At 51.4% G+C, this 27,330-nt stretch overlaps 1 protein-coding gene and 1 long non-coding RNA gene across 3 annotated transcripts; one reads left to right on the top strand and one right to left on the bottom strand.

The window, feature by feature from the left end:
• Positions 1-1,508: 1,508 nt before the first annotated feature.
• LOC134731995 (uncharacterized) lies at positions 1,509-3,669 on the bottom strand. The gene is made up of 2 exons (XR_010114776.1): positions 3,613-3,669; positions 1,509-3,209 (listed from the first exon to the last, which is right to left on the bottom strand). It is a non-coding gene; the product is annotated as an uncharacterized lncRNA (long non-coding RNA).
• TTC22 (tetratricopeptide repeat domain 22) lies at positions 3,148-27,146 on the top strand. 2 transcript variants are annotated; one of them, XM_055235170.2, is made up of 7 exons: positions 3,148-4,337; positions 18,757-18,812; positions 19,030-19,145; positions 19,782-19,900; positions 20,712-20,873; positions 24,374-24,526; positions 25,070-27,146. In XM_055235170.2, exons 1-7 carry the CDS (start codon positions 3,771-3,773, stop codon positions 25,601-25,603), a joined length of 1,707 nt encoding a protein of 568 aa, XP_055091145.1. In that variant the 5' UTR covers positions 3,148-3,770; the 3' UTR covers positions 25,604-27,146. The 2 variants fall into 2 exon arrangements, with proteins under 2 accessions (XP_055091145.1, XP_055091146.1); XM_055235171.2 differs by lacking the exons at positions 24,374-24,526; positions 25,070-27,146 and adding an exon at positions 21,211-24,341.
• Positions 27,147-27,330: the final 184 nt, after the last annotated feature.

A 27,330-nucleotide genomic window follows, 5' to 3' on the forward strand; every position in this document is an offset into this window, starting at 1 on the left:
ACTCTGCCCTTCCCAGACGTGGGACCTTGAGCAAGTCACTTCTTTCTCTGAGTCACAGAATTATCAGTTTCATTCTATAAAATGAAAGTAATCATCTCTATCTCCCAGGCTGCTGTGAGGATGAAATGACGTGATTTAGGTAATACTCTTGGCACACAGCAGGAGCTCAATCGGAGGTCATTCCCAGCCCTTGGTTAGGGACCTTTACAGAGGCCTGAGGACAGACACTTGTATCATTTCCTCCTGGTGCAGCATCTAGCACATAGTAAATGTTCAGGAAATATTTGTTGAGTGACAAGGGAATGAATACATGCATCTGGTCCAACTACCCAATAACACATAAATCCTCAAAGACACATTTAAATCTGGCTCTGCCACTTCCTGGGTGCTGACCTTGGGCAAGTTACCCTGGCCAACTTTGATTTCCTCTTCTGTGACATGGACCTATGACTGTAGCTTCCTGGAAAGGCTGTTTTGAGGTGTCAGCGAGGTGTGGATGTGCACACTCTCCAGTCCTGTGCACTTCAGCCAGCCCTGGGTCTGCTCAGGTATTCTCAGGGTGGCCCAGACGTGCCTGCAGCTACATTGCTGCTTCTCTTCTGGCCTGAGCCCCATGGCTCTAGGACTCATGGAGGAGTGACCAAAGGCTATAAGCCAAGGTCCACTGGGCTGGGAGCCCTGGCTGCCAGGAAAGCCAGAACGGGCCAAGTGAGTCAGCTCTGCAGCAAGGCCGCCTGCCCTGGTCAGCCCGAAGGTTCCCATCACAGCAGCTTCCTTATCTAGCACCTCACCCATTTTCTTCTGTAGGCACCATTGCACCCTCATTGTACACAAGAGGAAACTAAGGCTCAGATGGGGAGAATAACTTGCCCTGGTCACATCTCTTGAGGCATAGGGTCACACCATGAATATGGGACTCATAAGGACATTGGAGAGCTCCCTGGCTGCAAGACTGTTTAACCCGTCCAGACTCCAGAGCCACCTGTTATGTCCGTGGAGTCAAGTCAAGCTTCTCAGCCAGGACTTGGGCCTCTGTGATGGGGCTGTGGTCCCTGCCTTCAGTCCTCATCTCCCGCCATCTCTGCCCTATGCTCTGTAATCTCCAGCCACAAGGCTGCTCTGTCCCTAGGACACACCCTCCCCTGGAGAGCCTCTAGCTTTTTCATACCTTTGCTGCTGATGATATGCGCCCCCCCACCAACCTACTACCCTTCCCACACAACTCTCTTACTCATCTTTTTCAGAGTCAAATCAAAAGCCAAACCCCACCAGTTAGGATGGCTATTATCTAAAAAAAAAAAAAAAAAAAAAAAGAAAATAACATATGTTGGTGAGGCTGTAGAGAAACTGGAACCTTTAGCCATTGCTGGTGGGAAAGTAAAATAGTCCAGCTGCTGTGGAAAACAGGATGGTAGTTTTTCAAATATTTAAACATAGAATTACCATATGATCCAGCAATTTCACTGCTGGGCATATACCCAGAAGAATTAAAGGCAGGAACTCAAACATGTATTTGTGTGCCCATGTTCATAGCAGCATTGTTCACAATAATCAAAAGGTAGAAGCAACATAAGTGTGCATCGACAGATACATGGATAAACCAGATGTGATATATTCATACAATGGAATATTATTCAGCCTTTAAAAGGAAGGAAATTCTAACACATGCTACCACATGGATGAATCTTGAAGACATTATGCTAAGGGAAATAAGCCTGTCGCAAAAGAACAAATATTATATGATTCCACTTACGTAAGGTAACTAGAGTAGTTGAATTCACTGAAACAGAAATAAAATGGTGGGTACCAGGTGCTGGGCGGGGAGAGAATGAGGAGTTATTGTTTAATGGGTATGGAGTTTCCATTTGGGAAGATGAAGAAGTTCTGGAGATGGAAGGTGGGAACAGTGGTACAACAGTGCCCTCAGGGACAAGGACCAGGCCAGGGGAGCATTCATGCACTTAATGCCACTAAACTGTACACTTGAAAATGGTTAACACTGTCAATTCTTTGTTAAGTATACGTTGTCGCAATTTTTTTTTTCTTTGAGATGGAGTTTTTTGCTCTTGTTGCCCAGGCTGGAGTGCAGTGGCATAATCTCGGCTCACCGCAACCTCCACCTCCCGGGTTCAAGCGATTCTCTTGCCTCAGCCTCTCAAGTAGCTGGGATTACAGGCATATGCCACCACGCCCAGGAAATTTTGTATTTTTAGTAGAGACGGGGTTTCTCCATGTTGGCAAGCTGGTCTCAAACTCCCAACCTCAGGTGATCCATCCGCCTCGACCTCCCAAAGTGCTGGGATTACAGGTGTGAGCCACCGCGCCTGGCCCGCAATTTTTTTTTCAAAGCCAAACCCTCTGTGAATCCATCCCTGATACTCTCAAGCAGGTGAGAGAACGAGTTTCATCACAGGATCACCAGCAATTTATAGCAAAATTTTCAATTAAAAATTATTAAAATTAATTTTATATTTAAAAATTGACAGGTGAAACATGGCACCAGGATGTTGTTTTAACTTTTTTTTTTTTTTTTGCTAATGTCAAATATTTTTTCAAGTTTACTAATTGGCTTTATTTCCTCTTTTGAAATGCTGGTCTCTGTTGCTTCATCTTGAAATATATAGATATTTCATCTATATGAAATATAAATATTTACATCTATAACTTCATAGACACTCTATCCAGATTTCATCTAGATATATATTTCATCTGTCTATCAAGATGAAACAACAAGGATGGCAGGAGACAGGCCCAGGTGGAAAGAAGAGCGGGAGGAACTGGCCCCTGCAGCAGGGAGCACTGCCACCCAGCCTCTAGGCTAGAGGTTATGGGACCACTCTAGACCTGGGAGGAACACTGGCCAAAGCAAGAAAACTGGGACCACAGGTGGAGTGCACGACGGGATGGGAACCAAGCTGGAGGAGTGGGAGCTGACATTTATCCAGAGTGGCCATTTATCAGGCTTACCTGATAAATGCGGAAGGACTGTCATCCTCGTGTCACAGGTGATGAAAGGGTGGCAGGCCATACTTTATTAGGGTTGGAGAAGCAGGATTAGAACCAGCACATGGAGCCCATAGTCTTTGCACAGGAGCTCACTGCTGAGCAGAGAGGGCACAGAGAAACCCCAGGAAAGAAGCGTCATAAATAATGGCCAAAAAAAGAGGAGGGAGGTGGCAGGCTCCATTCTGAGGAAAAGCACTGAGGACCTGCAGAGAGGATGGGACAGCGTCAGGAGTGAGGGTGGCTGCCGCAGCTAGAACAGCCAGTCCTGACAGCTCAAGCAGACAGGGCGGAGCAGCGCCCCTGGAGGAAGGGCCCGGCCTTCCGCAAACTGGGGTTCCAGGCCTACCTACTTGGGTACGCCCCAGTTCTGTGACCTGGGCAAGTTCTCTTCCTCCTCTGAGCCTCAGTTTTCTCCTCTGAGCCTCAGTTTCCTCCTCTGCTTAGCAGAGTAAAAACACGCCTTTTGCCTTGCACCGAGGTTTGCGCGCCCCATATTTGACAATGCGCCTGTTTTGCTGGCACATCTGGTTGTGCACTGTCAGCATCTACAAGCCGCTGAGCAGCGAAAGCGGAAACACCTACAGGGCACTCCTCGGGCCCACCCACCTGCGGGAGGCGCCCTGAGACCGAGAGGCCGCAGCGCCCGGGGCCTCTGCCGGCTGCCCCTGGCCTCCCGCACGGAGCTCGCTCGGGGAACGCCCCCATCCACTGCCCTCCACAGCCTCAGGGACAAGGGCGAGGCCAGGGGAGCAGAGGGAGCAGTCATGGCGGAGCTGGAGGCTGTGGCCGACGATCTAGACGCCCTCATAGACGACCTGGACTACCTCCCGGGCCACTTTCACCTGGAGATGCAGTTGAACTTCGAGCCGCGCTCGCCGGCCCCACAGCGCGCCCGGGACCTGAAGCTGCAGCGGGAGGGTCTGCGGCAGGAGCTTGAGCTGGCGGCCGCCCCGCAGCGCCCCGCCGTGCGTCACCTCCTGGGCGCTTTCGCATTCTACCTGGAGGAGCTGGACGAGGCCCGCGAGTGCTTCCTCGAGGTGGCCCACGAGCACCCGGGCAACCTCAACGCCTGGGCCAATCTGGCACATGTGTACGGGCGGCTGGGACAGGAGGAAGAGGAAGAGGCGTGCGCCGCGCGGCTGGCCGGCCTCATGGGCCTGGCGGAGGAGCCCGAGGCCGCCGGGAACCCCCAGCTCCGCGCCGCTCGCTGCCTGGCCGAGCAGGGCTACGCGCACGGCTTTGACGTGGGCTGCGCCAGCCCAGAGGAGCGTGCGCGGGGGCTGGCGGCAGGCATCGCGCTCTACGACAAGGCGCTAGGCTACGGGCAGCAGGTGGGTGACCCCTGTTTCCCTACCTCCCGCTGGGAGGACTGTGACCATGGTCCCTTCTGTCTGCAGGGATGCCCCGGTACCCCTGACTCTCCCTCAACCCTGGTCTTTTGGCCTCCCAAATGCCTTTCCAATGTGCATCCCCCGTCTGCCCCAGCCAGGCTTGTAGCCCTCTCCTGGTCTAGGGAGTGGACCCACTTCCTGGTGGGACTGCCTGCCCAAGCTTCTTTTGGAAACAGCACAAGCCCAACTTGGACAATTCATCCTTTTTACCTTGCTCCTGCCAGCAAGTGCCTGTTCTTGCGCCTGTGCACACCCACCTAAGTAAAAGGCACAATCAGGCATCCTGCCAGAAACTTGAGCACATTCCCACCTCTTCTCTCCCCCTCACCTCCATCCCCATCCATTCGGCCCCCAAATCTTGTCCCCTCAACCTCCTGTTATCTCTGAGGTCTCTCCACACTTCTCCAGCCTTCCTCTGCCAGCCCAGCCTCCATGCCTTCCTGCCTGCACCAGGGTAGCTGCTGTCACCCATCCTTGGGGTCCTGCCCTCCAGCTTGACCCTTCTGCTTCATCTTCCCGTCTGCTGCCAGTGTAGTGGTGCTCCATCTTGCTGGCCATGTCCCCACTGCCTGGCAGATAAGTCCTAGGCTCTTTGGTGGGTATCTGACATCCTCCATGATCTACCTCTCTGGCCTTCCTCTGCCACGTTCCCCCTTCCAAGCCAGGCTTTTGCCACACTCTACTTCCCCTTGTTCCTCCATGGGCCAGATCTCCTTACAGCTCACCTTGTCCCTTTCTCGGCCTCTTCCTGGGGTGCCCTTCGGCTCCACCTTTGCCTGGAAGGTTCTCTTCAGTCTCGGGTTGGTCTCAGACATCCCCTCCTCTAGGAAGCCTCCACTAACTTCTCAGGCTGGGTCAGGTGCCTCCTCTGGGCTCCCATAGCACTGCTCACACTGTCTGTTTCCAAACCCCCAGCTCAACCATGAGGTCTCTGAGAGTGAGGACAATGTCTGGTTTACCACTGTAAACCCAATACACACTGGCACAGCACCTGGCACACAGTGGCACTCAATAAATGTATCTAATAAATGAATGGATATATGTGCAGCATAGGGCCTAGCATTCAATAGACAAATACTAGGTATATTATCTACTGCTGCATAACAAATACCCCCAAAATTTAGCAGCTGATAATAATAAGTATATATTATGACCCAGTTTTTGTGAGTCAGGAATCCAGGATGGCTTCACTCAGTGCCTCTGGGCCGTGGTCTCATCTGAAGGCTGGCCTGATTAGGGAGGGTCTGCTTCCAAGCTCACTCACATGCTATTGGCAGGATTCAGTTCCTCACTGGCTCTTGCAAATGGCTTCCCTCTTTTCCTTGCCACATGGACATTTCACCACTTTTGCTATTTTCTGCTCATTAGAGGCAAGTCACAGGTTCAGCCCACACTCAAAGGGGAGGATTACACAAGGATGTGAATACCTGGAAGTGGCGATCACTGGGGCTATCTCGGAGGCAGCCTGCCACACTAGGCACTGAATAACAGAAAAATGATGTGGTAGAGCATTATTCTCTTTTACAGAAGAGGAAACCATGGTTCAGAGGGGTTCCATGAAGGCACAGCACAGACAAGGTTGAGCTGATGACAATAATGTTTTATAATGTTTTCGATTCGCGATATGTAAATAACAAGCCTTCACACATGGGTAGCACAGCTCCCTTCACAAAGGCTCCGCACACTCCCCTCAGTGCCTTTTCCATGAATGTTCATGGCTTCAATAAGAGAAGATGTGAGAGTCAAGACCTCAGAAAGTACAGGTCGGAGGGCATGGACCTGACTTAAGGACAGCATGCAGGGTAGGGGTTAAGAGAGTTGACCCTGGGTTAGATGGTCTGGATCCAAATTCCAGCTCCCCCACGCTCACTCACTTCAAATCAGTGCTTAGCACCACCAAGCTCCTTTTCCCTCCCTGTAAGATGGAGATAGTAATGTTACATATGTCATAGGCTTTGTCATCTGTAAAATAGGGACATCCCTCACTTGGTTGATGTCATAATTAACAGTTAATATTTGTAAAGCACCTAGAAAGAGCCTGCACAGGGATGAGCAGGGTCACAGATGACCCCTCCCTCTCCCCAGCTGGGAGAGCTTCCTCTGCTCCTAAGCTGGGTGTAGACATGACCATTGATTGCATGAGGTCAACAAGAACCCAGGTCTCTTGTTTCAATCCTAAGCCTGTGGCCCTGAATGCCAGGCTACCCTCAGTGGAAGGCACAGCCAAAATTGATGTGTTGAGTGTGGTCATGACAGCAGGTCATGGCAGCAGAGAGGGGCCTGAAGAGCCCTGGGCTAGGAGCCAGGAGGTCTAGGTTCTTGTCTCAGCTGCAACACTACCCACAGTGGGGCCTTCTCCTCCCCGGGCTGCGGTTTCTTCATCTGTGGAAGGGGTGCAGGAAGCAGGGGCTACATGGTCTCTGAGGCACTTTCCTGCTCTTAGGAGGCCATTCACTGGGGGAAGCCTTCCTGGAGGAGGTAAGCAGGAAAGCAGTGATTCAGGGGTAGCTATCAAACAGAGGCTGGCTCTTCCCTCTCTGGGAACACGGCCACAGTGGGGATTCCCCAGTGAGTGAACATCCAGATGAGAGAGTGAGGGAGCCGAGTGCTTCATGGGGGAGTGGCTGCCAACCCTGTGCTGTCTCCTGGGGCGTGGCCCAGCAGCTGCTCCACAGTTCTGCACAAAGCAGCTGTGGTCAGCCCCCTACACAAACCTCCAGAGAGAGTTTGGCATTTGGAGACCCCATTTATCATCTGAGGATTAGATGACATCATGCTTCTAAAGCACCTGGCAGAGTAGATGCTCAAGAGATAGTTGCAGGCAGGATGGCAATAATGACGATTGCATCATTTTTAGAGTCAGAGGTTTGGTTCTGAGCACCTAGTTCTGTTATTATTTTGCTGTGTGGCTATGGACAAGTCACTTGTCATCTCTTGTGACTTGCCTGAGTTTCTGCTTCATAAACATTGATCAGCTCCAGGTTTATTGGGATTATGCAACAAATGATGAGAGTAAAAATGCCCATAAACTGGAAAATTCTGGGCATGTCTGAGAGGCATTTACTGAGGAGTTTAACATTTATTGAACACCTACTATGTGCCAGGCTCTGTTTTTAAGAAGTCCCTGCCTTTAAGAAGCCTTTGAACAAAAGGAGAAGCAAACATCTGCTTCTTCATTAACTATGCTTACCTGAGCCCCTCTTCTGGGAATGGGGGCCAAAGGGACAAATCAGAGACGTGTCTACCACTGGCTGAGGACACAGGCATTCATCACAGGCGTGTGTCATTGGCAATCATCTCTAAGTGCTGTACACCCAGAGGTCACACTTTCTGAACCAAAAACAGGGCCCCAGGGGCTGACAATGAAAGTATACTCTGGGCATATGGGGACCAAAGGTTGGTATCAAGAGTGACCTGGAAAGTCCGGGCCCTGTGGATAAAGTGGGAGTGACTGAGTCAGAGAGGGAACACTCCCCTTCAGCAGGAGTTCCCAGGCAGGAATGAGGGGGGACACACCCAGCAGGGGCATGGTGCGTGCAAAGGCCCCGTGGTGGGGCCTGCAGAGCACGGGGGCTTGAGTGCCAGCTGAACTGGGGCAAGGAATGAGGCTTGCCCAGGGTCACAGAGCTAGTAAATGGCAGTTAAATCCATGCCACCCTGGTTGACTGCACAGCCTTTGCTCTTTCTGGAGAGTTCAGAGAAGTGGGGTATAATGCAGGTGGCTAGCAGGACGGTGAGGGGAGACCCCTCGCAGGCGTACTCCTGGAAATCTAAGGCAGAGGATCATGGAGAGAGAGGAGGTGAGTGGGTTGCCATGTGTCCAGAGACTGGGGAGGATGAGGTAGAAGGTGAAGTCAGAGTCAGGCCAGGAAAGGAGGAGGAGGAGGGACCCCCTGCAGCGAGAGGTTTTCCATCCTTGTGGGGCTGGTACCCTCCCAGGTGGGGAAGAGCCTCTGGAGCTCAAAGGACAAAGAGCTGCTGAAGAACTGTGAACAGCTGCTCATCTGCTAACCTAAACTACAAAATAGTAACAATAATAATAAATTATAAAAGAAAACATTATAAAAGTTAATCATTCAGCCCATAATCCAAACATAATCAGTGTTTGTATGGGAAAGGGTGTGTCTCTGTGACTTCCTTTCTTTGCTCTTCATTCCCTACTCTTTCTTTCTTTCTTTCTTTCTTTCTTTCTTTCTTTCTTTCTTTCTTTCTTTCTTTCTCTCTCTGAGACTGAGTCTAGAGTGCAATGGCACGATCTCGGCTCACTGCAACCTCTGCCTCCCGGGTTCAAGCAATTCTCTCAGCTCAGCCTCCCAAGTAGCTGGGATTACAGGCACCTGTCATCATGCCTGGCTAATTTTTGTATTTTTGTAGAGACTAGGTTTCACCATGTTGGCCAGACTGGTCTTGAACTCCTGACCTCAGGTGATCCGCCTGCGTCGGCCTCCCAAAGTGCTGAGCCACCGCGCCCAGCCACATTTCTCTTTCTTTAATTACAAAAAATATGAGGAGGCAGATCGTTTTGATCACTCCCCTCCTCCTCCCATCAACCCTCTAAATATACACATGTGTATGCACACGCCATCTCTCACACACACATACACTCACAGATGGACCCTTGGTAGCAAATCTCTAGATTAAGTAGCTATTAAGAGCATAAGCTTTGGAGTTAGACCAGGTGAGAATTCTGCCTCCATCACTAGCTGGCTACAGGCAAGTCTTTATTCTCTGAGCCTCAGTTTCCTCCTCTGTAAAATGGGATTCTAACATGAACCTCACATGGTTGCTGTGAGGGTTGAGAGAACATGAAAAGCACCAGGCAGGGGCACATGAGGTCCTGCCTGGGGCTTCTCCCTGCCTGCCCTGGCCCACAGCACTTCGCCACTGCTCTTCAACAGAGCCTTCCCAACCTCTGGCTTACCCCCACTTGGTTTCTGTCTTGCCCCTAGAGTGTGGGCACTCTGTCTTGGGCTTTTCTCTCTCTTCCCCATCCACCCTCCTCAATGTCTGACATAGAGCTGAACACCCAAGAGGAGTTTGCAGGCATTGTTTAATTTAGTCGAATAACTCAATTTTGTCTTTAAAACCCCTATTTTTTAAAATAAGGTAACTTGAACTTATTTTCTAAGATTAAAAAAAAAAATCCCTGTCCCAAGCCAAGTCAGTTATGTTATTTTCTTCCCCTTTTCCCAAAACACTGGTGCCTTAACACACACATGCAGTCACACACACACCAGGGCAGGCCCTGAGTAATGACAGGAACCACACCCGCAATGGTGTCTGGTGCACCGGGCACTGAGCTCAGGGTCTTACCTGCCTTCGCACATTTTATTTTTATTCAAATCTCACAGACACACTGCCAGGTATTGTGATTCCCCCTTGCACCCTGGGCGTAACAGACTCAGGGAGGGGAAGGGACTTGCCCAGGTGGGCCCAGTGCACACGGGGCTGTCCATACTTCACCAGCCAGCTGAGGCAGCTGGGGAGGGAGGTGGCCAGCCTCACAAACAAAGGTGTGGGCATTCCAATCCATCACTGCACCCAGCGGGGTGGGGACCTGGCAGGAAGGCCCAAGAGAGTGTCATAGGTCAGCAAGCCCAGGATCCCTGGCATGCATGCATTGCGTGTCCACACGTGCACATGCACACAGACACACACACACACACACACACACACGACTCCACAATTCTGAGTGGTTTGATTTGGTTCAGCTACAAGAGGAGGTAGATGAAGCTGGATGATATCCCAGGCATTGTGCATACAAGTGCTTTTCAGCGATTATCTCATTTTCCCCACAGAAATGCTGGCAAATCCATTAACCCCATTCTACAGACAGCAAACTAAGGCGCAGAGAGGCGTTGTGACTTGCCCAAGGGCACGTGTGGCTGGCAGGAACTGAACTCAGGTCTATGGGACATCAAAGCCCAGGAGGAGAGACAGCTTTCCTAAGGGTCTGGCTCCAGCCTTATGTGGCCTTGGGGTGCTCACCTTTGCATATCAGTGCCTTCTAAGTTTGCTACTGGCTTCTCTCCCCACTTAGCTGGGAAGTTTGAGAGCTGGGTACCCTCCTCCTCATAGATACAGAAGCCCAGAGCGAAAGCTGCTTTTAGCATCATCCGGTCCAACCACCTCTTTTACAGGAGAAAGGATGATGTATGTTAGAGTGCAGCACAGCACAGACCCATGGGAGGAGCTGAGAAAATTCAGGCATCCCTGTTTTTACTGGAGAGGGTAAGAGACTTCTGCAGACCCACTCAGCTACTACCTGTGCTAGAGTTGGATTTGGACCCTGGACCAGACAGGGAATGGCCCTCTCACTAGGGACAATGAAACAGAGAAGTGGCTCAACACAGTCCAGCAAGTCTGGGACCCAGCACAGAGCAAAGCTGACCCACAGGGCCTGTGTTTGCAATGACGAACCTAGGACCAGAAAGGAGGTGGCAGCAGGGAGCTGCTCAAAGCTTGAAATCTGCAGGGAACTGTCCAGGGAGCCCAAGACAGGACCGAATATTTGTTTCCGTGGCCTAACACCCAAATCCCAAATTCCCTCCACCTGTGTGCATACCACCTTGGCCAACATGCCTGTGATGCAGGCAGGCCACGTGGGGTCACCCCTGTTTGCAGATGTAGAAGCTGAGCCACTCCAGTGGGCTCTCCAGGACCCCTAGAGGAGTGAGAGGCAGGCATGGGACTCCAATCTCATCTTCTGTTTCCTCCCCACACCTGACAAGGCAGGAGCACAAGAGCATCACCACCCGCAGCTGGGTGTGGGGAAGAGCAACCCCCTTCCCTGCCTGTCTTGTACATGGCCCACAGGCGGCAGGCTGGGGCCAGGTGGGGTGGGGCTCGGTCTGCAGGAGCAGAAAGGCTGCTCTGTGTCATCACAGAGGACATTCCAGTTGTGCAGGAAGGACATATCCACAGGCCTGCCACCTTGTGACTTTTATTTCTGCAGTGTCAGCCTTCACAGAGTCAGCACGATGAGGTGGAAACAACAGGAGCATTGGAGGGAGGCAGATCTGGACTTGAATCCTGGCACTTCTGCCCTGGGCTATGGGGCTGGGCCGGTGGCTTTTTCTGTAGTCTCTGTTTCCTGATCTGTAAAAGGAGGAAGATGCATTATGCCATCTAAAGCTGCTGTGAGAACCCAGTGCCATGATGCGCTGAGGAGCCCCGTGACACTGGAGAAATGTCCATTCTCATTCCTCCTCCCCAGAAAGAAAATTAGTCTCTTTCAGGAACTGACTCTGCATCTAGAGGACAGCCTGTCATCGGGGCAAAGTTCAAAATACAAGGCAAATATTTTCCTTAACCAGCAAGGTGTCTGTATAGCCTGTTCACATGCATATATATTGTAAGTCATTGGTGTAGTGAAAGATCTTCTATTGGAATAACTTAAAATAGCCAAGCTCCCCAACATTTCCTTCTTTTGGGGCCATCTTTTGAAGTAAATGGGATGCTGAGATCCAACCTTGTACCCCACCCGAGTTAAGACATACCTGCTCTGGTAATGGCTTATCCTAATCCTACCATTTCCTGCAGTTTGTCAGGTCACTAACCTTTTTTGCTTACTCACCCAGCCCACAGGAGCTTCGATCTTCAGGCTTCCCTGAGGATCACAATTTCTGATCCTTTTACTCACTAAAAAAGAGACAAATCTTCTAGCCCATTTTTGCTCCACCTTAGGGTAGTACAGCGAGAGCCTCGTGCAATGGTTCTCAAACTTCAGCATGCAGTAGGGGCCTGTGAAAACACAGGTTGCTGGGCTCCCACCCCAGAGTTTTAGATTCAGTGGGTCAAGAATTTGCATTTCTATCAAATTCCCAGGTGATGCTGCTGATGTTGCTGGTCTGGGGGCCACACTTTGAAAACCGCTTGTCTAGGGTAGTTGGAGGCAAAGACTCTGGAGCTAACTCGAAGAGTTCTCAGCCCTACTACCTGCTAGCTGTGTCACTCTGGGCACATGCCCTAACCACTCTGTGCCACAGCTGCCTCATCTGTAAACTTGGGAGAATAACAATCCCTACCCCATACGTAACCCTTGAGAAAGTCTAATGGGGTAGCACATGTAAATGAAGTGCCTGGTGCATAGTAAGTGTTCAAACATTGCTATTATTAGTATAGCAAAAGAGCATCATCTCCAAGCTTCAGTCAAGGCTGTCACACTGGACATGTGACTGTGAAGATAGCATCTTGCCTCAGTCTTCCCATCTGTACGAAGAGGGTAATGTTACTCCATTCACATTCCATGAGGCTGTTCTAAGGATTACATGGAGTCTGTGTGAAAGCCCTTCGTAAATGGTAAACACTGTACAAACACTAGCTCCTTGCAGCTAGATCTTGTGGGAAGAGCACTGAAGTCAGAGAGACCTGGCCTGAAGTACCAGGTTAAGTAGGCAAGTCTGCTTCTGTCAGCCTCAGTTTCCCCATCCCTAATATGAGGAAAGTAATAGCGAGGGCCTCAGAAGAGCTGGGAGGTGTGCTGAGAACACCTCACCTGAGGTCTGTCTCTCACTCGTACCTTCAGCTCGTACCAGGGTCTACAAATTTCATTTTAGGGTCGGCATGGGCCTTGCCTAGTTCCCTCCCATGAATCTGCCACAGAACAGCAGCCTAATGTAAGCTCCTCTAGCATAAACCTGGACTCATATGCTGGCCAGCCTCTCTCATAGACCATGGAATCCCCAGCGCACAGGATTGTGATAAGGATCAAATGAGAGAAAGGTGGGGGTGTCCTGACCGGAGGCCACCCACCCCAGGCAGGTTCACCATAAATACTCCTCTTCTGGCAGAAGTCCTGTGAGCCTCCTCCCAGGCTGCCTCTAAACATCTTGCCCCTGGGAGTCGTAAACTCTGTAACTGAATTCCTTGCAGCCATAAGAGATTTCACAGCAACTTTATCCTCCAGGATAGAGGGGGAATACCCCCTCCCTTCTCCAGGAGGGGAGGGGGCAGTCACAAGCCTGTTTAATTTAATTTAACGCACTATGGCTTGCCAGGTTGCCCCTGGTAACAGCTTCAGGGGCTGCTTCAGTTACTGCTTCAGTTACAACCAGAAGGATTTTTAAAGAGACAGTCCAGAGCCAAATGCAGTGGCTCAAGCCTGTAATCCCAGCAGTTTGGGAAGCTGAGGTGGGCAGATCACCTGAGGTCAGAAGTTAGAGACTGGCTCGACCAACATGGAGAAACCCCGTCTCTACTAAAAATACAAAATTAGCTGGGCGTGGTGGCACATGCCTGTAGTCCCAGCTACTCGGGAGGCTGAGGCAGGAGAATTGCTTAAACCTGGAGGCAGAGGTTGCAGTGAGCCAAGATCGCGCCATTGCACTCCAGTCTGGGCAACAAGAGCAAAACTCCATCTGAAAAAAAAAAAGAGAGAGACAGTCTATTTTAGAGCCGGAATTGCACCACAGAGTGAACAGCCAACACCAGCTTCACCACAGGGATAGAGGAATAAAGCCCAGGAACAATGAGGCTTCTGACTAGATCTGTGTATCCCATTAATTCTGTTCCATATCCACTGACCCCATCTGCAACCCCACAAGCCCTCCTGCAAATGCTGCTCTCAAGCGGGATCTGATGAGGGACTACTTTAGGGATTAGTCACACAGATGTCACCCAATTAGCTAGTTTTTTGAAAATCGATTTTAGTCATCAAGTTGAAGGGGAGGAGAGTTGACGCTTAGGAGTTGCCCCTGCAATTCAGGCATACTGCCACCAGGTGGTGGTATTGCTTGCTTAGTGAAAACCGTAACCAGGCTCTTGAATTAATCAGTAATAGTCAACAGTGCGCAGAGTGGTGGTGAAACCGCTGGACTGTAAGCTCTGATGCTAACTAGTGTGGAACCTTAGGTAAGCCACTTCACCTCTCTCGTCTCGGTGTCCTCGAATATCTAATAAGGAGATTGATCAGGATAACTGAGTGTTGTGGACAAGGCTTGGGAATAGGATCATGGAGGCATGAGTCTAAGCCCCAGCTCTGTCATGTACTAACTGTGGTTTGGACACATAATTTAATTTCTTGCCACTTGAATACCAAACAAGAGAGTGGCTGGGAGATCCCTGAGGAGAACACATTAGTCTCCAACAATGGGGACCTGTGGAGGCAAGAAAGGTGCCTGGGACCCAACAGGTGACTGGAGGTCCTGAGGTCCTGGGAGCATAGTGGGGAGAGGACAGTAGGGTGCCGCAGGATGGCTCCAGATTCTAGGGCCAAAGGCCACGTTGCCTCATTGGGCACTGAAACACGCCACAGCAGACAAAGTAACCTCCTAGAGAACGCTAATCCTACTTAGCTCTACCCAGACCAGGAGGAAGGGAACAGACATCTATTCTGGGCCAGGCACTGCCCTCACAACTCCTGAGAGGCCCATATGATCATCCTCCTTTGCAGATAAGGACATAACCTGCCAGGGGTAACTCATCCCCCAAGGTCGCCCATCTCATATGGCCAGGCCTGCCAGGCACACGAGCCTCAGCTCTTCGCATTCCCACCCCCCAAGTCTACTACACCTGTTCTTGCTGGACGCTGGGCTCCCTTGCCAGGAGCAAGGAAGGGAGAGTGGGTTCTCTTTCTCCCCACCATGACTCAGTTGAGCCAACCTCAAAGCAGGTGAGGGACCAGAGGTCATGGGATCGCTCACATAGAAGCAGCCAGGGAGCCAGGCGCAGTGGCTCACGCCTGTAATCCCAGCACTTTGGGGGGCCAAGGTGGGCAGATCACTTGAGGTCAGGAATTCGAGACCAGCCTGGCCAACATAGTGAAACCCCATCTCTACTAAAAATACAAAAACTAGTCGGGTGTGGTGGCAGACACCTGTAATCCCAGCTACTTGGGAGGCTGAGGCAGAATAGCTTGAACTCAGCAGGCAGATGTTGCAGTGAGTTGGGATCACATCACTGCACTCCAGCCTAGGTGACAGAGCAAGATTCCATCTCAAAAAAAGAGGGAGAAGAAGAAAAAGGAGGAGGAGGAGGAGCGAGTAGAAGAAGGGAGAAGGAAAAAGGAAGAAGGAAGGAGGAAGAAGAAGGGAGGAGGAAGAAGGAGGAAGAAGAAGGAGGAAGAAGGAGAAGAAGAAGAAGAAGAAAGAAAAAAGAAGAAGCAGCCAGGAAACCTGAGGCACCCCATGTGCCCCTGATCCTTTGCGTGGTCAGGCTTTGACACATCATGCCAGTTTGGCCCACACTAGGTGCTCCATAAATCCCAGTCTCCTTCTTCCTTCCCAGGTCCAGTGTAAGTAAAGCAGATAAGTGTATCCAGAGTCCTATCCCTGCCTTTTGCTTTGGGAAGTGTTCCTCACTTCTCAGGGATGCCCTTTAAGCCTTGAGGCCATCCCTTCTCCCCTCCAGACAGTCCTATTCCCAGCTAAAGTCCCAGTATACATATTCCCACCTAAGTAACAGGATTACCCTTCAAGGTGATACAAATGTAAAAGCACACATCAGCCGGATCTTGGCATTCCTGAGCTCTAGCCAATTTTTTTTTCGTTCTTTTTTTTTTTTTATTATACTTTAGGTTTTAGGGTACATGTGCACAATGTGCAGGTTTGTTACATATGTATCCATGTGCCATGTTGATTTCCTGCACCCATTAACTCGTCATTTAGCATTAGGTATATCTCCTAATGCTGTCCCTCCCCCCTCCCCCCACCCCACAACAGTCCCCGGAGTGTGATGTTCCCCTTCCTGTGTCCATGAGTTCTCATTGTTCAATTCCCACCTATGAGTGAGAACATGCGGTGTTTGGTTTTTTGTCCTTGTGATAGTTTACTGAGAATGATGGTTTCCAGTTTCATCCATGTCCCTACAAAGGACACGAACTCATCATTTTTTATGGCTGCATAGTATTCCATGGTGTATATGTGCCACATTTTCTTAGTCCAGTCTATTGTTGTTGGACATTTGGGTTGGTTCCAACTCTTTGCTATTGTGAATAGTGCCGCAATAAACATACGTGTGCATGTGTCTTTATAGCAGCATGATTTATAGTCCTTTGGGTATATACCCAGTAATGGGATGGCTGGGTCAAATGGTATTTCTAGTTCTAGATCCCTGAGGAATCGCCACACAAGGTCTCACTTTGTTGCCCTGGCTGGAGGGCAGTGGTGCTATCATAGTTCACTGCAGCCTTAAACTCCTGGGCTCAATCAATCCTCCCATCTCAGGCTTTAGAGTATCTGTGGCTATAGACTTGCACCACCGGGCCTGGCTATTTTGATTTTGATTTTTGAGTAGACAGGGTCTTACTATGTTGCACAGCCTGGTCTTGGACTGCTGCTGGGCTTCAGAGATCCTTCTGCCTCAGCTTCCCAAAGTGCTGGGATTACAGGCATAAGCTACTGCGCCCAACCCCCCAGCTCTATCTCCTTCTATAGCTCCCCACTACCTTGCAGATGAGCTCCAAGTCCTGACCCTGGCACTCAGGGGCCCCTCCTGATTATGCCCCTGCTGGCTCTTCCCTCCGCCCCTTACCATCAGGGTTCCAGCCCTCCGGCTGCATGCAGATCCCAGCACGCCTTGCTCGCTCTTCTCTGAGCTTTTGCACTTGATGTCCCATCCTCCTAGATTGCCTTTTCTCACCATATCCACCTGGGTGATTCCTACTTGCCCTTGAGGACCCTGCCCTAGTACTTCCTCCTCTGGAAAGCCATGGGGATGTTCCTGGATTGTATAGCATACCTCCTTGGGCTCCCATAGCCCCCGGGTTCCTTCTACTCTAATTGTGTCTTTGGGTCTGGCTTTCCGGCAGGACCCAGAGCCCATAAACGTGGGACCTGCCTTTTCTCTCCTGTCCTTATTGCCCAGCCGAGAGCCACACAGAGAAGATATTCAGGGAATACTGACTGAGAAATGCAATTAGTGGGGCCCCTTTTGGGTGGTCTGACTGGGACCTGGGTTCCAGACCCTGTCCTGATGGGCGGTCACACCAGTTGGTGGGATCTGACTCACAAGGACCCTTCCCTTCAAATTCATCCAAGGTGTCCCCAGAGCAGCCACATCTAACCTGCTAGCATTGGCTCCCCCAGATCCCCATTCCCACACTCTGTGCTGCACACCCATCAGCTGCCCATCCCCAATGTCTCCAAGCCTCTGCTCACAGGAGCCCTCCATCTGGAGCCCACCCTTTGAAGTGCCAATATGACCCAAGACCCTCCTTAAGCCCACATCCCCCGGCTGGGAGTGGCCTGCCCATCCGCCACACTTCCTGTGTACCACTCTCATGGCCTCGATCGGGCCTGGCTTCATACCACAGCTATTGGCAACCCAGTGTGGGGAAGCAAGCATGGGCTTTGGAGGCTGGCAAATGGGGACCAGATCCCAGCCCTGGCCCTCAAAAGCTCTGTGACCTCAGGCAAGTCACTTTATCTCCCTGAGCTTCAATATGTTCCTCTATAAGATGTGGATAACAGCTACTTGATAGGTTTGTTGTGAGATGGAGAAGATGGGTGTCAGGATCCTGGCACATGCAGGCACTGAGTCGCATCCTATTACTGAAGGCTGGATCTGCTTCCCCTGCCAGGTTGTGAGTGCGTTTGGGTTAGGGTGCAGTTCCCATTCAGTGCCACATTCCCAGAGCACCCAGCACAGGGCTTTATGCCATAGGTGCTCACAAATGCATTCACCCCAGCTGCTGGAGATGGCGGTAGAGAGATGATGGGTCCCCCTCCCCCACAGCTGAGGAGGCCACAGTGGGAGTGGCGAGTGCAGAGTGAAGCCTCCAGATCAGGGACGGGAGATGAATGTGGAGGGAGGGGCTGGAGCCTGAGGGAGAGCTGCTGATATGCACTGGGGGTTTTATTGGTTTTCATTAAAATTCCTTCCCGAAGCTGGAGCAGCTACTCCCATAAATAACAGCATAAATATTTTATCTAGTGCCCAAGTCGCACAGCAAGGTTGGCAGGAATAATAATGGCAAAACAGTTCAGGGGGGTCTTGGGCTTCAGCTGAGCTGGGCTCACTTAACATGCCCAAAGGGGCTTTCTCAGGAAGGTTAAGACTGCAGGGATGGCACCAAACGGGGAGGCAGGTGGGCGTGGAGGAGAGGGTGGGCAGCAGGGTGTGCACCCTGGGGTTGGGGGCCCTGTGGAGGGTGGGGGAGGAAATGCTCGTCAAACCTACCCTAGGATGGGCACCTCACTGGGGGCCCTCACAAAGCCTCTGTAGTCAGAGCAGTGAAGTGAGTTGCCCAAGGCCACCCAGCCAGTCAGGGGCAGAACCAGGACTGTAATCAAGGGTGTTTAAGGTCAAAGCCCTTCCCACTGTGCCTGCTGCCTCTTGGGGTTCAGCAAGTGTGGCAGTTTATGAACAATGGCCAGAGCACCTCAGTAATGGCAGCGTGGGCTGTTCTCTGTTTCCCTAGATCCCGATGGAGGAGAAAAGGGGCTGGTATTTCACCATGGCAACACTCTACATCAGGTCAGGCAAGAGGGTGGCGGGGGTACGGGATGGAGGAGGGAGAGGTGTGGCCTGGCACCCAGCCAGCAGGGTAAGGGCAGAGGTGGCTGGGCCCATCCTACTGGAAAGGGCTCCCCAAACTGCCACCTCCCCACCACCACAGGCCTGGGCAGGGCTGGCAGCACACAGGACAGCCGGGAGGGGGTGCCACCCAACCACATCTCCTTCTCGGCCACAGGCTAGATGGCCTCTTCCTGGAGCTGGGCAGTGAGGAGAAGAAGAGACTGCCTGCCTTCAACCGTACACTGGCCCTACTCCGGCAAGTGCTCAAGTCCAAGGACCCCCGCCACCGAGGTAGGGCCCCAGGGGATGGGTGGGACAGCAGCCTCTGCCCCCCGCCAACAGCCGGCTGGCATTGCACCCACCTCTGGCACTACCTCCCCTTCTTGGCTCCTGTTTCTTCCTCCTTTGCTCTGTCCCCTACACTCATCTGTGCACCTCAAGGAGCCCACATACCTTGCCCAAGTGAACACGCCAATTACAAGTCACTGCGACTGCAGGCTTCCGCGTCTGCGGCTTGTGACCTGGAGGGTGAGAGGTAGTTTCCCCTATTTCCACCTATTTATGGTCAGAAGATTGAAGCCTCTGTTGGAGAGGAGTCGAGTCATTTTTTTGCAGGGCCAGAGAGCAAGAACAGGGACTAGAACCACCAGAGCTGGTGAGAGCTGAAGTCAGAAGAGACCTACATACCTGAAATGAGGTCCCCCTGATGACACATTGAACACAGAATAAGCACTAAAATGGGTTCACTAACCCCTCACACGGCCCCTCTCTCCACCTTTGCTTCTCTCTGTCCCTGGGTTGCCCTCAGTGATCTCACTCTACTGTCCCTTGCTTTATCTTCATGGGCGACACCTAGGATGGAGATGGCCCCTTCCCTCTCTCCACCCTGCTGCTTCCTAGAGACCCTCTCCCACCCTTCACCCCCAGCCCTGGCCTGGTGCTACCTCGGGATGCTGCTGGAGCGGAAGGACACCTTCTCCACCACCCCCATGGGCGTCCACGACTGTGGGTACTCAGGGACCGACCCTCTGGACTGCTTTGGCAAGGTACGTGCCCCCGCCTACACCCACCCTCTAAACTGAGAAGGAGGCTGGCACCCCAGCCTCTCTACCCAGAACCCAGGCTTCTCTGGGCATCAACCCCCACCGTGTGGCCCACCCAGGAAGTACACTTACTCCAGACCTTGCTCTCCATCCTCTCTTCATTCAAAACAAAAGAGACCCTCCCCATACTCAGTCTGGCCCCAGCCCATTTCTCCAGCCTTGAAATAGACCTTTAGACTTTTTCCCTTGAGGCCTTCATTCACAGTATTCCCTCTGCCAGGAGTTCCCTACGTCTCCACCCCCAATGGCATAGTAGAAAGATGGGTTTAGCTGGTGTCTCCTTGCCAGCCCTGCCCATAGGCTGTGTGACACTAAGACAAGTCACTTACAACGGGAAGCAGTCAGTGACAATAGTGGGGGTAAGTTTTATTACCCAGGTAGAAACCCTGTACTTTGTAAGGTTGGGGGATGGGGGTTGCCTCTGGCCCTTCCTCTCACCTGCCCCAGGAAGATGGGAGAGCATACACTGGGAAGGAGGGGTCTGACTGGGGTCTGGAAGGCTTTACTGGATGTGACCGGTGATGTGGTCATGGGTCAGGATCTCAGGAGTTGAGTGCCAATGGGTTGTGCCCCAAGCTGTTGGGCTCCATGATATGACAACTTACTGGCAGGTGGATAAGGGTGGATATGGGTAGAGGGCACTCTGTTGATACAGCTGTATCCAGAGATGGGGTTCCTGTGGTTTAGCACTGTTTAGCCAGCTCTGGCTAATGACCAAGAAAGTGGTTTGTTTTTGCACTCCTCCCTTACCTAGGCCATCGAGATTGCCAAGAACCAACCTCCCATCCTGAATCGCCTGGCCAAAATCTTTTACTTCCTGGGAAAGCAGGATATGGCCACTGGGACCTGCAACATGGCCCTGGATGTCCTACGAGATCCAGAGCTCAACTGGCAGGCATACTGCACAAGGGCCAAGGTGGGTCAACTTCCTGCCCCACCTCACCCTGCCATCGGGAATCAGAGAACAAGGGCCAGAGGCCAAGACCCTGTTGCCAAGGCCCAAGGGTCAGGGAGTCCTCATGGTGGAAGGGAGCTTAGGAGCCATCAAAAGACACAGTTGGGTTCTATAAAGTTTTTTGTTTGTTTTGAGACAGGGTCTCGCTCTGTCACCAACTGGAGTATGGTGGTGCCACCATGGCTCACTGCAGCCTAGACCTCCTAAGCTCAAGCAATCCTCCCACCTCAGCTTCCCAAGTAGCTGGGACTACAGGTGCACACCACCACATCCGGCTAATTTTTGTTTTGTTTTGTAGAGACGAGGTCTCACTATATTGCCCAGGCTGGTCTCAAACTCCTGGGCTCAAGCAGTCCTCCCACCTCGACCTCCCAAAGTGCTGGAATTCCAGGTGTGAGCCACTACACCCAGCCGTGTAAGGCTTTTGAGTGAAAGAGTGCAGGAGCCTCCACTCACTGCAGGAATCCCTTCTACAATTCCCGGTCAGTGAGCCCCCAGCCTCTTCTGGATTGGCACGGGTGGAATCAGACTGACCAGAGTTGAAATCTGGCTTCTCCGCCTTGTGGAACTTGCAGCAAGCTACTTACCCCCCTAAACCTCAGTTCCCAAATCTGTAAGTTATAAATAACAACACTTTCCTTAAGATGTTGTCAACAGACACAGTGAGGTAGCTTCTAAAGCACAGTGCCTTAGACATAGGAGGTGCTTTTCTGAAAGCCAGTAGAGGTCATTTAATATAGTGGATCAGAGCTCTGGCTCTGAACACAGACAGCCTTGGTTCAAATCCCACAACACCACGTGCTATGGGACCTTTGGCAAAATACTCTTGCCCAGATTCTGAGCCTCAATTTCTTTATCTGTAGACTGGAGTTGTTATGAGAATTATATTAGGTTTTGTATGTAAAACTCAGCATCAAGCACACAGTAAGATTTCATAAGAGACTGACTGCTACTAATTTAATATTAGGCATATTTTTGAATTATCTCACTGTCTCTTGATGCAGTCCACTGCACAGTCATTCAGCTCTGCAAGTTACACACTTAGGTGAGGTCTGCCTCCTGCTAGCTTCCCACACTGGTCCCAGACCTGCCCCCTAGAGCCCACACAGAGACCACGTGCTTCAGGAAGCCGACTCAGAGCTCCGAGTTTACTTCACTGCAAGCCGAAGAGTCCCCCCATTCCCTCATCTTCTCCACTACCATCCACATGACCTAGTGGCAAATCTACTCCTAGTCTTGGTCTCAGTGGCTTAATTACTTTGCCAGCAGGTACGAGGCAGGAGTGAAATTCCTTCACTGTCGTGGATGTGGTTATTATTAGAGATAATAATGACATTAACCATAATAGTAAATAATAAAATATTTCCATAAAATTCTGAATTTCATCAAGCACTTTCATGTTCGTGGTCTGATTTAATGCTCACAAGAATCCTGTGAGAGAGGCCAGACATGTGCCATCCTACAGATGAGGCCACATAGAACCAGGGAGGCAGGGAACTTCCCCAAGGAACTGCATTCAATAATCAGAAACTCCAACTTTACTCTCCTCCCTCCATCACCGTCTGGTGTCTTATGATCCTGGCCTCTCTGTGGTGCCAAAGGTCACACTTACTACTCAGATGACTAGAGGAGCACAGGATGGTGGAGAAGAGATGGTGAGGAGGAGGGAACTCACATTATCTGTATAAAAGCCTCAGTCCATACTGCGGCCCATAAGCATGGCCTTGGCCCCATGACCTCTCTACCCCACCTCCCTCTGCTCATGCCTCTGTCTTCCAACCCTGCTGGCCTGGGCCTCTGCCTGGAATGCTCTTCTCCCAGACATCTGATAGGCTTCCTCCCTCACTTCCTACAGGTCTTCTAGTGGCCATCTAATTGAAAATGTCAAAGCCATGCCAACATTTAATTTGTTAATTAATTTATCTGTAAAATTCTTTTAGAGATAGGGTCTCACTCTGTCACCCAGGCTGGAGTGGAGTAGCATGATCATGGCCCACTGCAGCCTTGAACTCCTGGGATCAAGTGATCCTCCTACCTCAGCCTCCCAAGTAGCTGGGACCACAGGTGTGCACCACCACACCCGCCCAGCTAATTTTTTAAAAATTATTTGTTGTAGATACAGGGTTCTGCTTGTATCTGCCCAGGCTGGTTTCAAATTCCTGGGCTGGAGCAGTCCTCCGGCCGCAGCCTTCCAAAGGGCTGGGATTATAGGTGTGAGCCACCACACCTAGCCCCCGCCAATATTTTATGTTTTCCTTTCCTGGTTTAGTTTTCTTCTTAGCACTAATCACTCCCTTACACACTGTTTACATCTTTATCATGTTTATTTTCTCTCTCCCCCAAAACATATAAGCTACTTAAGGGTGGGGATTTTTGTGGTTTTGTTGTTTACTGTATTCTCAGTGCCTGCAACAGTGTCTGGCACAGAGGAGGCTCTTAATGAATATTTGCTGAACGAATGAATGAACTGAGCACCTACCATATACTAGCTCCTGACTAGAATATGTTCTTTCAGACATCATGGTAATTCCCCAAGGAAGATATTCATATACTAAGTTTTCAGATATAGAAATGAGGTTCAGGTTCATAGAGTTGTGGAACTCCCTCCAGATGACATGGCTAATAGCTAGGGGCTGAGGGAAGGACTGGAATTCAAACCCTAGTCCAACTGACCCGAAAGCCAGAGATTCATCTCCCCCTGCCTCCATGATGCTGTCTTATAACCAAAGCCCTTCTGATGACTATAAAGCATTAATATCTTCAACAACACTAATGCCCTTTCCCTCACTTCCTCCTACCCCACCCAAACCCACCTCTCCTAAACTTCCAAACTTCGTAAATGCTCTAAGTGTGGGGAAAATGGAGGAATTCAGGAAAGCAAGGGTCTGAGATCATTTGTAATGTGATGCTTGTCAGTTGGGGCCACTTGCCATTCTTCCCAAACTGCTTGTTGACATAGACTTTCACGAAATCGGTGCTGCCATCCTACCTAAAATAATCCTCCCCAATCACCTCTATCCCATTGTCATATTTATTTTGTCATAGCACTTACCACTTGAAATTGTACTGTTGACTATTGACTGCCTCCCCTACTGGAATGCTAAGTTCTGCCAGAGCAGGGACCTCATCTATCTTGTTACCATGGTACCTCCTGTACCCAGCATAGGAACTGGCACATGGTGGGCACTCAATACATATCTGTTGAATGAGTAAGGGACTCTTACTTCATCCCACTCACTCATTGCACAGACAGGGAAACTAAGGACCAGAAAGAGGGTGTGGCTAGCCCAAGTTGGTCCCAGGCTAGGACCTAGGACTCCTGGGTCCTGGCCTCAGGGTCTTTCTACGGCAACACAGAACCTCCCTGGTTGCTGTTGAAAAAAAGACTGGGTTCATTTAGAGCAGAGGGGGCAGAGGCCCTTGGCTGGGTCATCTTTCCCAAGCTGGCTCTCTGTTGGCAGATCCACATCAGAGCCTACCTGCATGACCTGGAGCGGGCCAAGATGGGTCTCGGGGGCATGCCTGACAGGAACCACCTGGCCTGTGCCAAGGCTGACCTCGAGGAAGTGGTCAGGGTGTGCCCAGGCTTCAAGGCGTACCTGGACATCGGCCAGGTAAGGCAGTCTCTTGGCTTAGCCAATAGCTGAGCATGAATTTGTTTACTCCTTGCCGGGCTAGGCCAGGGCTAGGCCAGGATGCAGAAGAAAAAGTTTCACTCCCTCATAACAGTACCCATCTCCTCCAGCCATGGTGAGGACTGAGTAAGATGTGTGTACAGTGTTTAGAACAAGGCCTGGCTCTTCCTAAGCACTCAGGAAGTGTGGGCATTATTCTTTACCTAAAAGACATCTATTCTCTATCTGTGTTCAGGGAATGTTTACCAAGAAGTGACAGTATCATAATTTTAGATACAAGAAAACCGAGATCCAGAGATTGACTCACTCAAGGTTGTATGGCTAGGTGTGAAGGGGCTGGAACTGGAATCGGGGTACTCCTTTTCTAGAGGAGCCGGAATAAAACGTGTGATTAATAACTGTCGATGGAGAGAGGGTGGGAATGAGTGAAGGAGTGGACTTTCTTTTAAAGCAAGCGTGAGGCGGGGATGAGCGTGGAGCCATGCCTTCGGTGGAGGGTTCACCCCGCGTCCCCCACCCCAGGTCTACTACTATATGGGCGTGGACGCGGTGCAGGAGCTGCTGGCGGTGGACGAGGCGGCGCTGAACCAGGCGCTGGTGTTCCTGGCCAAGGCGGGCGAGTCGGAGGTGGGTGCCACGCTGCCCGAGCTGCAGCTGCTGCGCGGCAAGTGCCTGCGCATCAAGGGCGAGGACGCCAACGCGGCCGCCTGCTTCAAGCGCGCGGTGGAGCTGGACGACGCGGGCTCCAGCCACACCGACGGCTTCGGCTGCCTGCTCGAGGCGCTGCTGGCGCAGTGGAGCCAGGCACAGCTGAGCGACGGAGAGCTGGGCCGCGAGGTGGACGCCTGGCTGCGCCGCGCCCAGGACAAGTACCCCGCGGCGCGCTTGCGCCAGGAGCTGCAGCGCGTGTGGCGCGGGCACACGGACGAGGTGCTAGGGCTGGCCCGGGCCCTGGTGGCCCAGGGACGGCCGGCGCTGGTGCGGCTGCTCTTCGAGACCATGGAGCGCGAGGGCGAGGGCGCCGCGCCGCGGGACCGCCGGGCTGTCTCATTCTAGGGCTCGGGTGCCCAGGCCGGAGGCTCCCTGGGACCCCGTCCAGGCCCCGCCCAGCTGATGGGACCAGGTCCGGACGGACTCCCTGCTTTAGGCTGGCCTGGGAGCGGAGCCAGTTCGATTCTCTGTCGGGAATTGTGAATGGGGATGTTGCGACACCCGGGCGGTTTGAAATGCCCACCCAGACTGGAAGGCCTGATTCCCGAGAGCAGAAGAGGCTGGGAGCAGAGGTGGGAAAACACTGGGAAGCTGCCAGTTGAGGGACAGAATTTTCTAGACAGACAGGTAAAACAAGATGGTTGTGAGGCTTCTGAGAGAAACAGAAGACAGTTACCTCAGTGTGGCAGTTTTCTAGTATGGGCGATCAGTCCCTCAGGCCTGAGTGCCTGTCTTTGGACTCCCGTAGGCCACACTCTATCCTTATGACAAAGCCCCTTTTACTTTAGTTGACTGGAGTGGGGTCTCAGCTCCTGCAGCCAGAAAAGCCCTGACTAAAGCAGAGGGCAAGGTGGCACCGCGAGTGAGTTACGGGACAGGGCCCTAGCCTAAGCCTGGTGCTCAGGGCTCATTCCTGCCTCTCTGCTACTTTTCTAGTAGGCCTCCTTCTTGGTCAGCTTGGCCCAAAAGGCCTATGCTCTGAAATAGAGCTCATCAATAGAAACTTCACTTGATTTCTCTCTTCTTGGGGGAAACTAAGGGCCACCCATTAGGAGGTGCCACCTGCCCCCAATATTTTTTTTTTTTTTTTGAAACAGAGTTTTGCTCTTGTGGCCCATGCGGGAGTGCAATGGCACGATCTCGGCCCACTGCAACCTCCATCTCCTGAGTTCAAGCGATCTTCCTGCCTCAGCCTCCTAAGTAGCTGGGATTACAGGCGTGCACCACCAGGCCTGGCTAATTTTGTATTTTTAGTAGAGACAGGGTTTCACCATGTTGGTCAGGGGTCTTGAACTCCTGACCTCAACTGATCCACCCTCCTCAGCCTCCCAAAGTGCTGGGATTACAGGTGTGAGGCACTGCACCCGGCCCTGCCACCAGTCTTGACCATTCTACTAATTCTAAAGAACATTTTGGAATTTTACACTCTTGGAATCATAGTCATAGAATCCTTTTTTTGAGACAGGGTCTCACTCTGTCACCCAGGCTGGAGTGCAGTGGCCAGATCTCAGCTCACTGAAACCTCAGCCTCCCAAGTTCAAGTGATTCTCGTACCTCAGCCTCCTGAGTAGCTGGAAATCCAGGCTGTACTCACTGCTTTGCTCATATCCTCACTCATTACCAGGGACAGGCCAGCACCCCTGCATTGCATCTCACATATCCACTGATGGATGGAGAACAGACTGAAATTCAGTGCCTTAGAGACCACACACTCCAACCCCCTCATTGTGCAGATGGGAAAACTGACAGCCATAGAAGGGAAGTGGCTTGCCCAAAGCCACACTTACTGTTTTCCCCACACTGTACCACAAACTTTCACCATTCTTCAGGTTTGGAAAAATACTAATAAACTGATCAACACTGAAGTATTCAGTGTTTATATGTTAAAGGTTTCTGTGTCACTTGTTACACGAGTCACTCTGATATCCACTTGGACAATGCTTCAACACACAACGGTGGCATTCCAGGTACCTGTGAAATATGGCAGGGAGGCCACCCTAAGGCTCCTGAATTCTACCTCATGGATCACCATGGTTCACCACTTTGAATGGTGACATTCTCTCTCACCCTCC

Source organism: Symphalangus syndactylus, chromosome 19 (genome assembly GCF_028878055.3).
Source record: "Symphalangus syndactylus isolate Jambi chromosome 19, NHGRI_mSymSyn1-v2.1_pri, whole genome shotgun sequence".
NCBI classification, from domain to species: Eukaryota; Metazoa; Chordata; class Mammalia; order Primates; family Hylobatidae; genus Symphalangus; species Symphalangus syndactylus.

Coding starts and splice junctions, on each gene's coding strand:
- TTC22 (XM_055235170.2), top strand. CDS start 3,771: ATGGCGGAGCTGGAGGCTGTGGCCGACGATCTAGACGCCCTCATAGAC. Junction 4,338..18,756: donor CGCTAGGCTACGGGCAGCAG/GTGGGTGACCCC, acceptor CTGTTTCCCTAG/ATCCCGATGGAGGAGAAAAG. Junction 20,874..24,373: donor CATACTGCACAAGGGCCAAG/GTGGGTCAACTT, acceptor CTCTGTTGGCAG/ATCCACATCAGAGCCTACCT.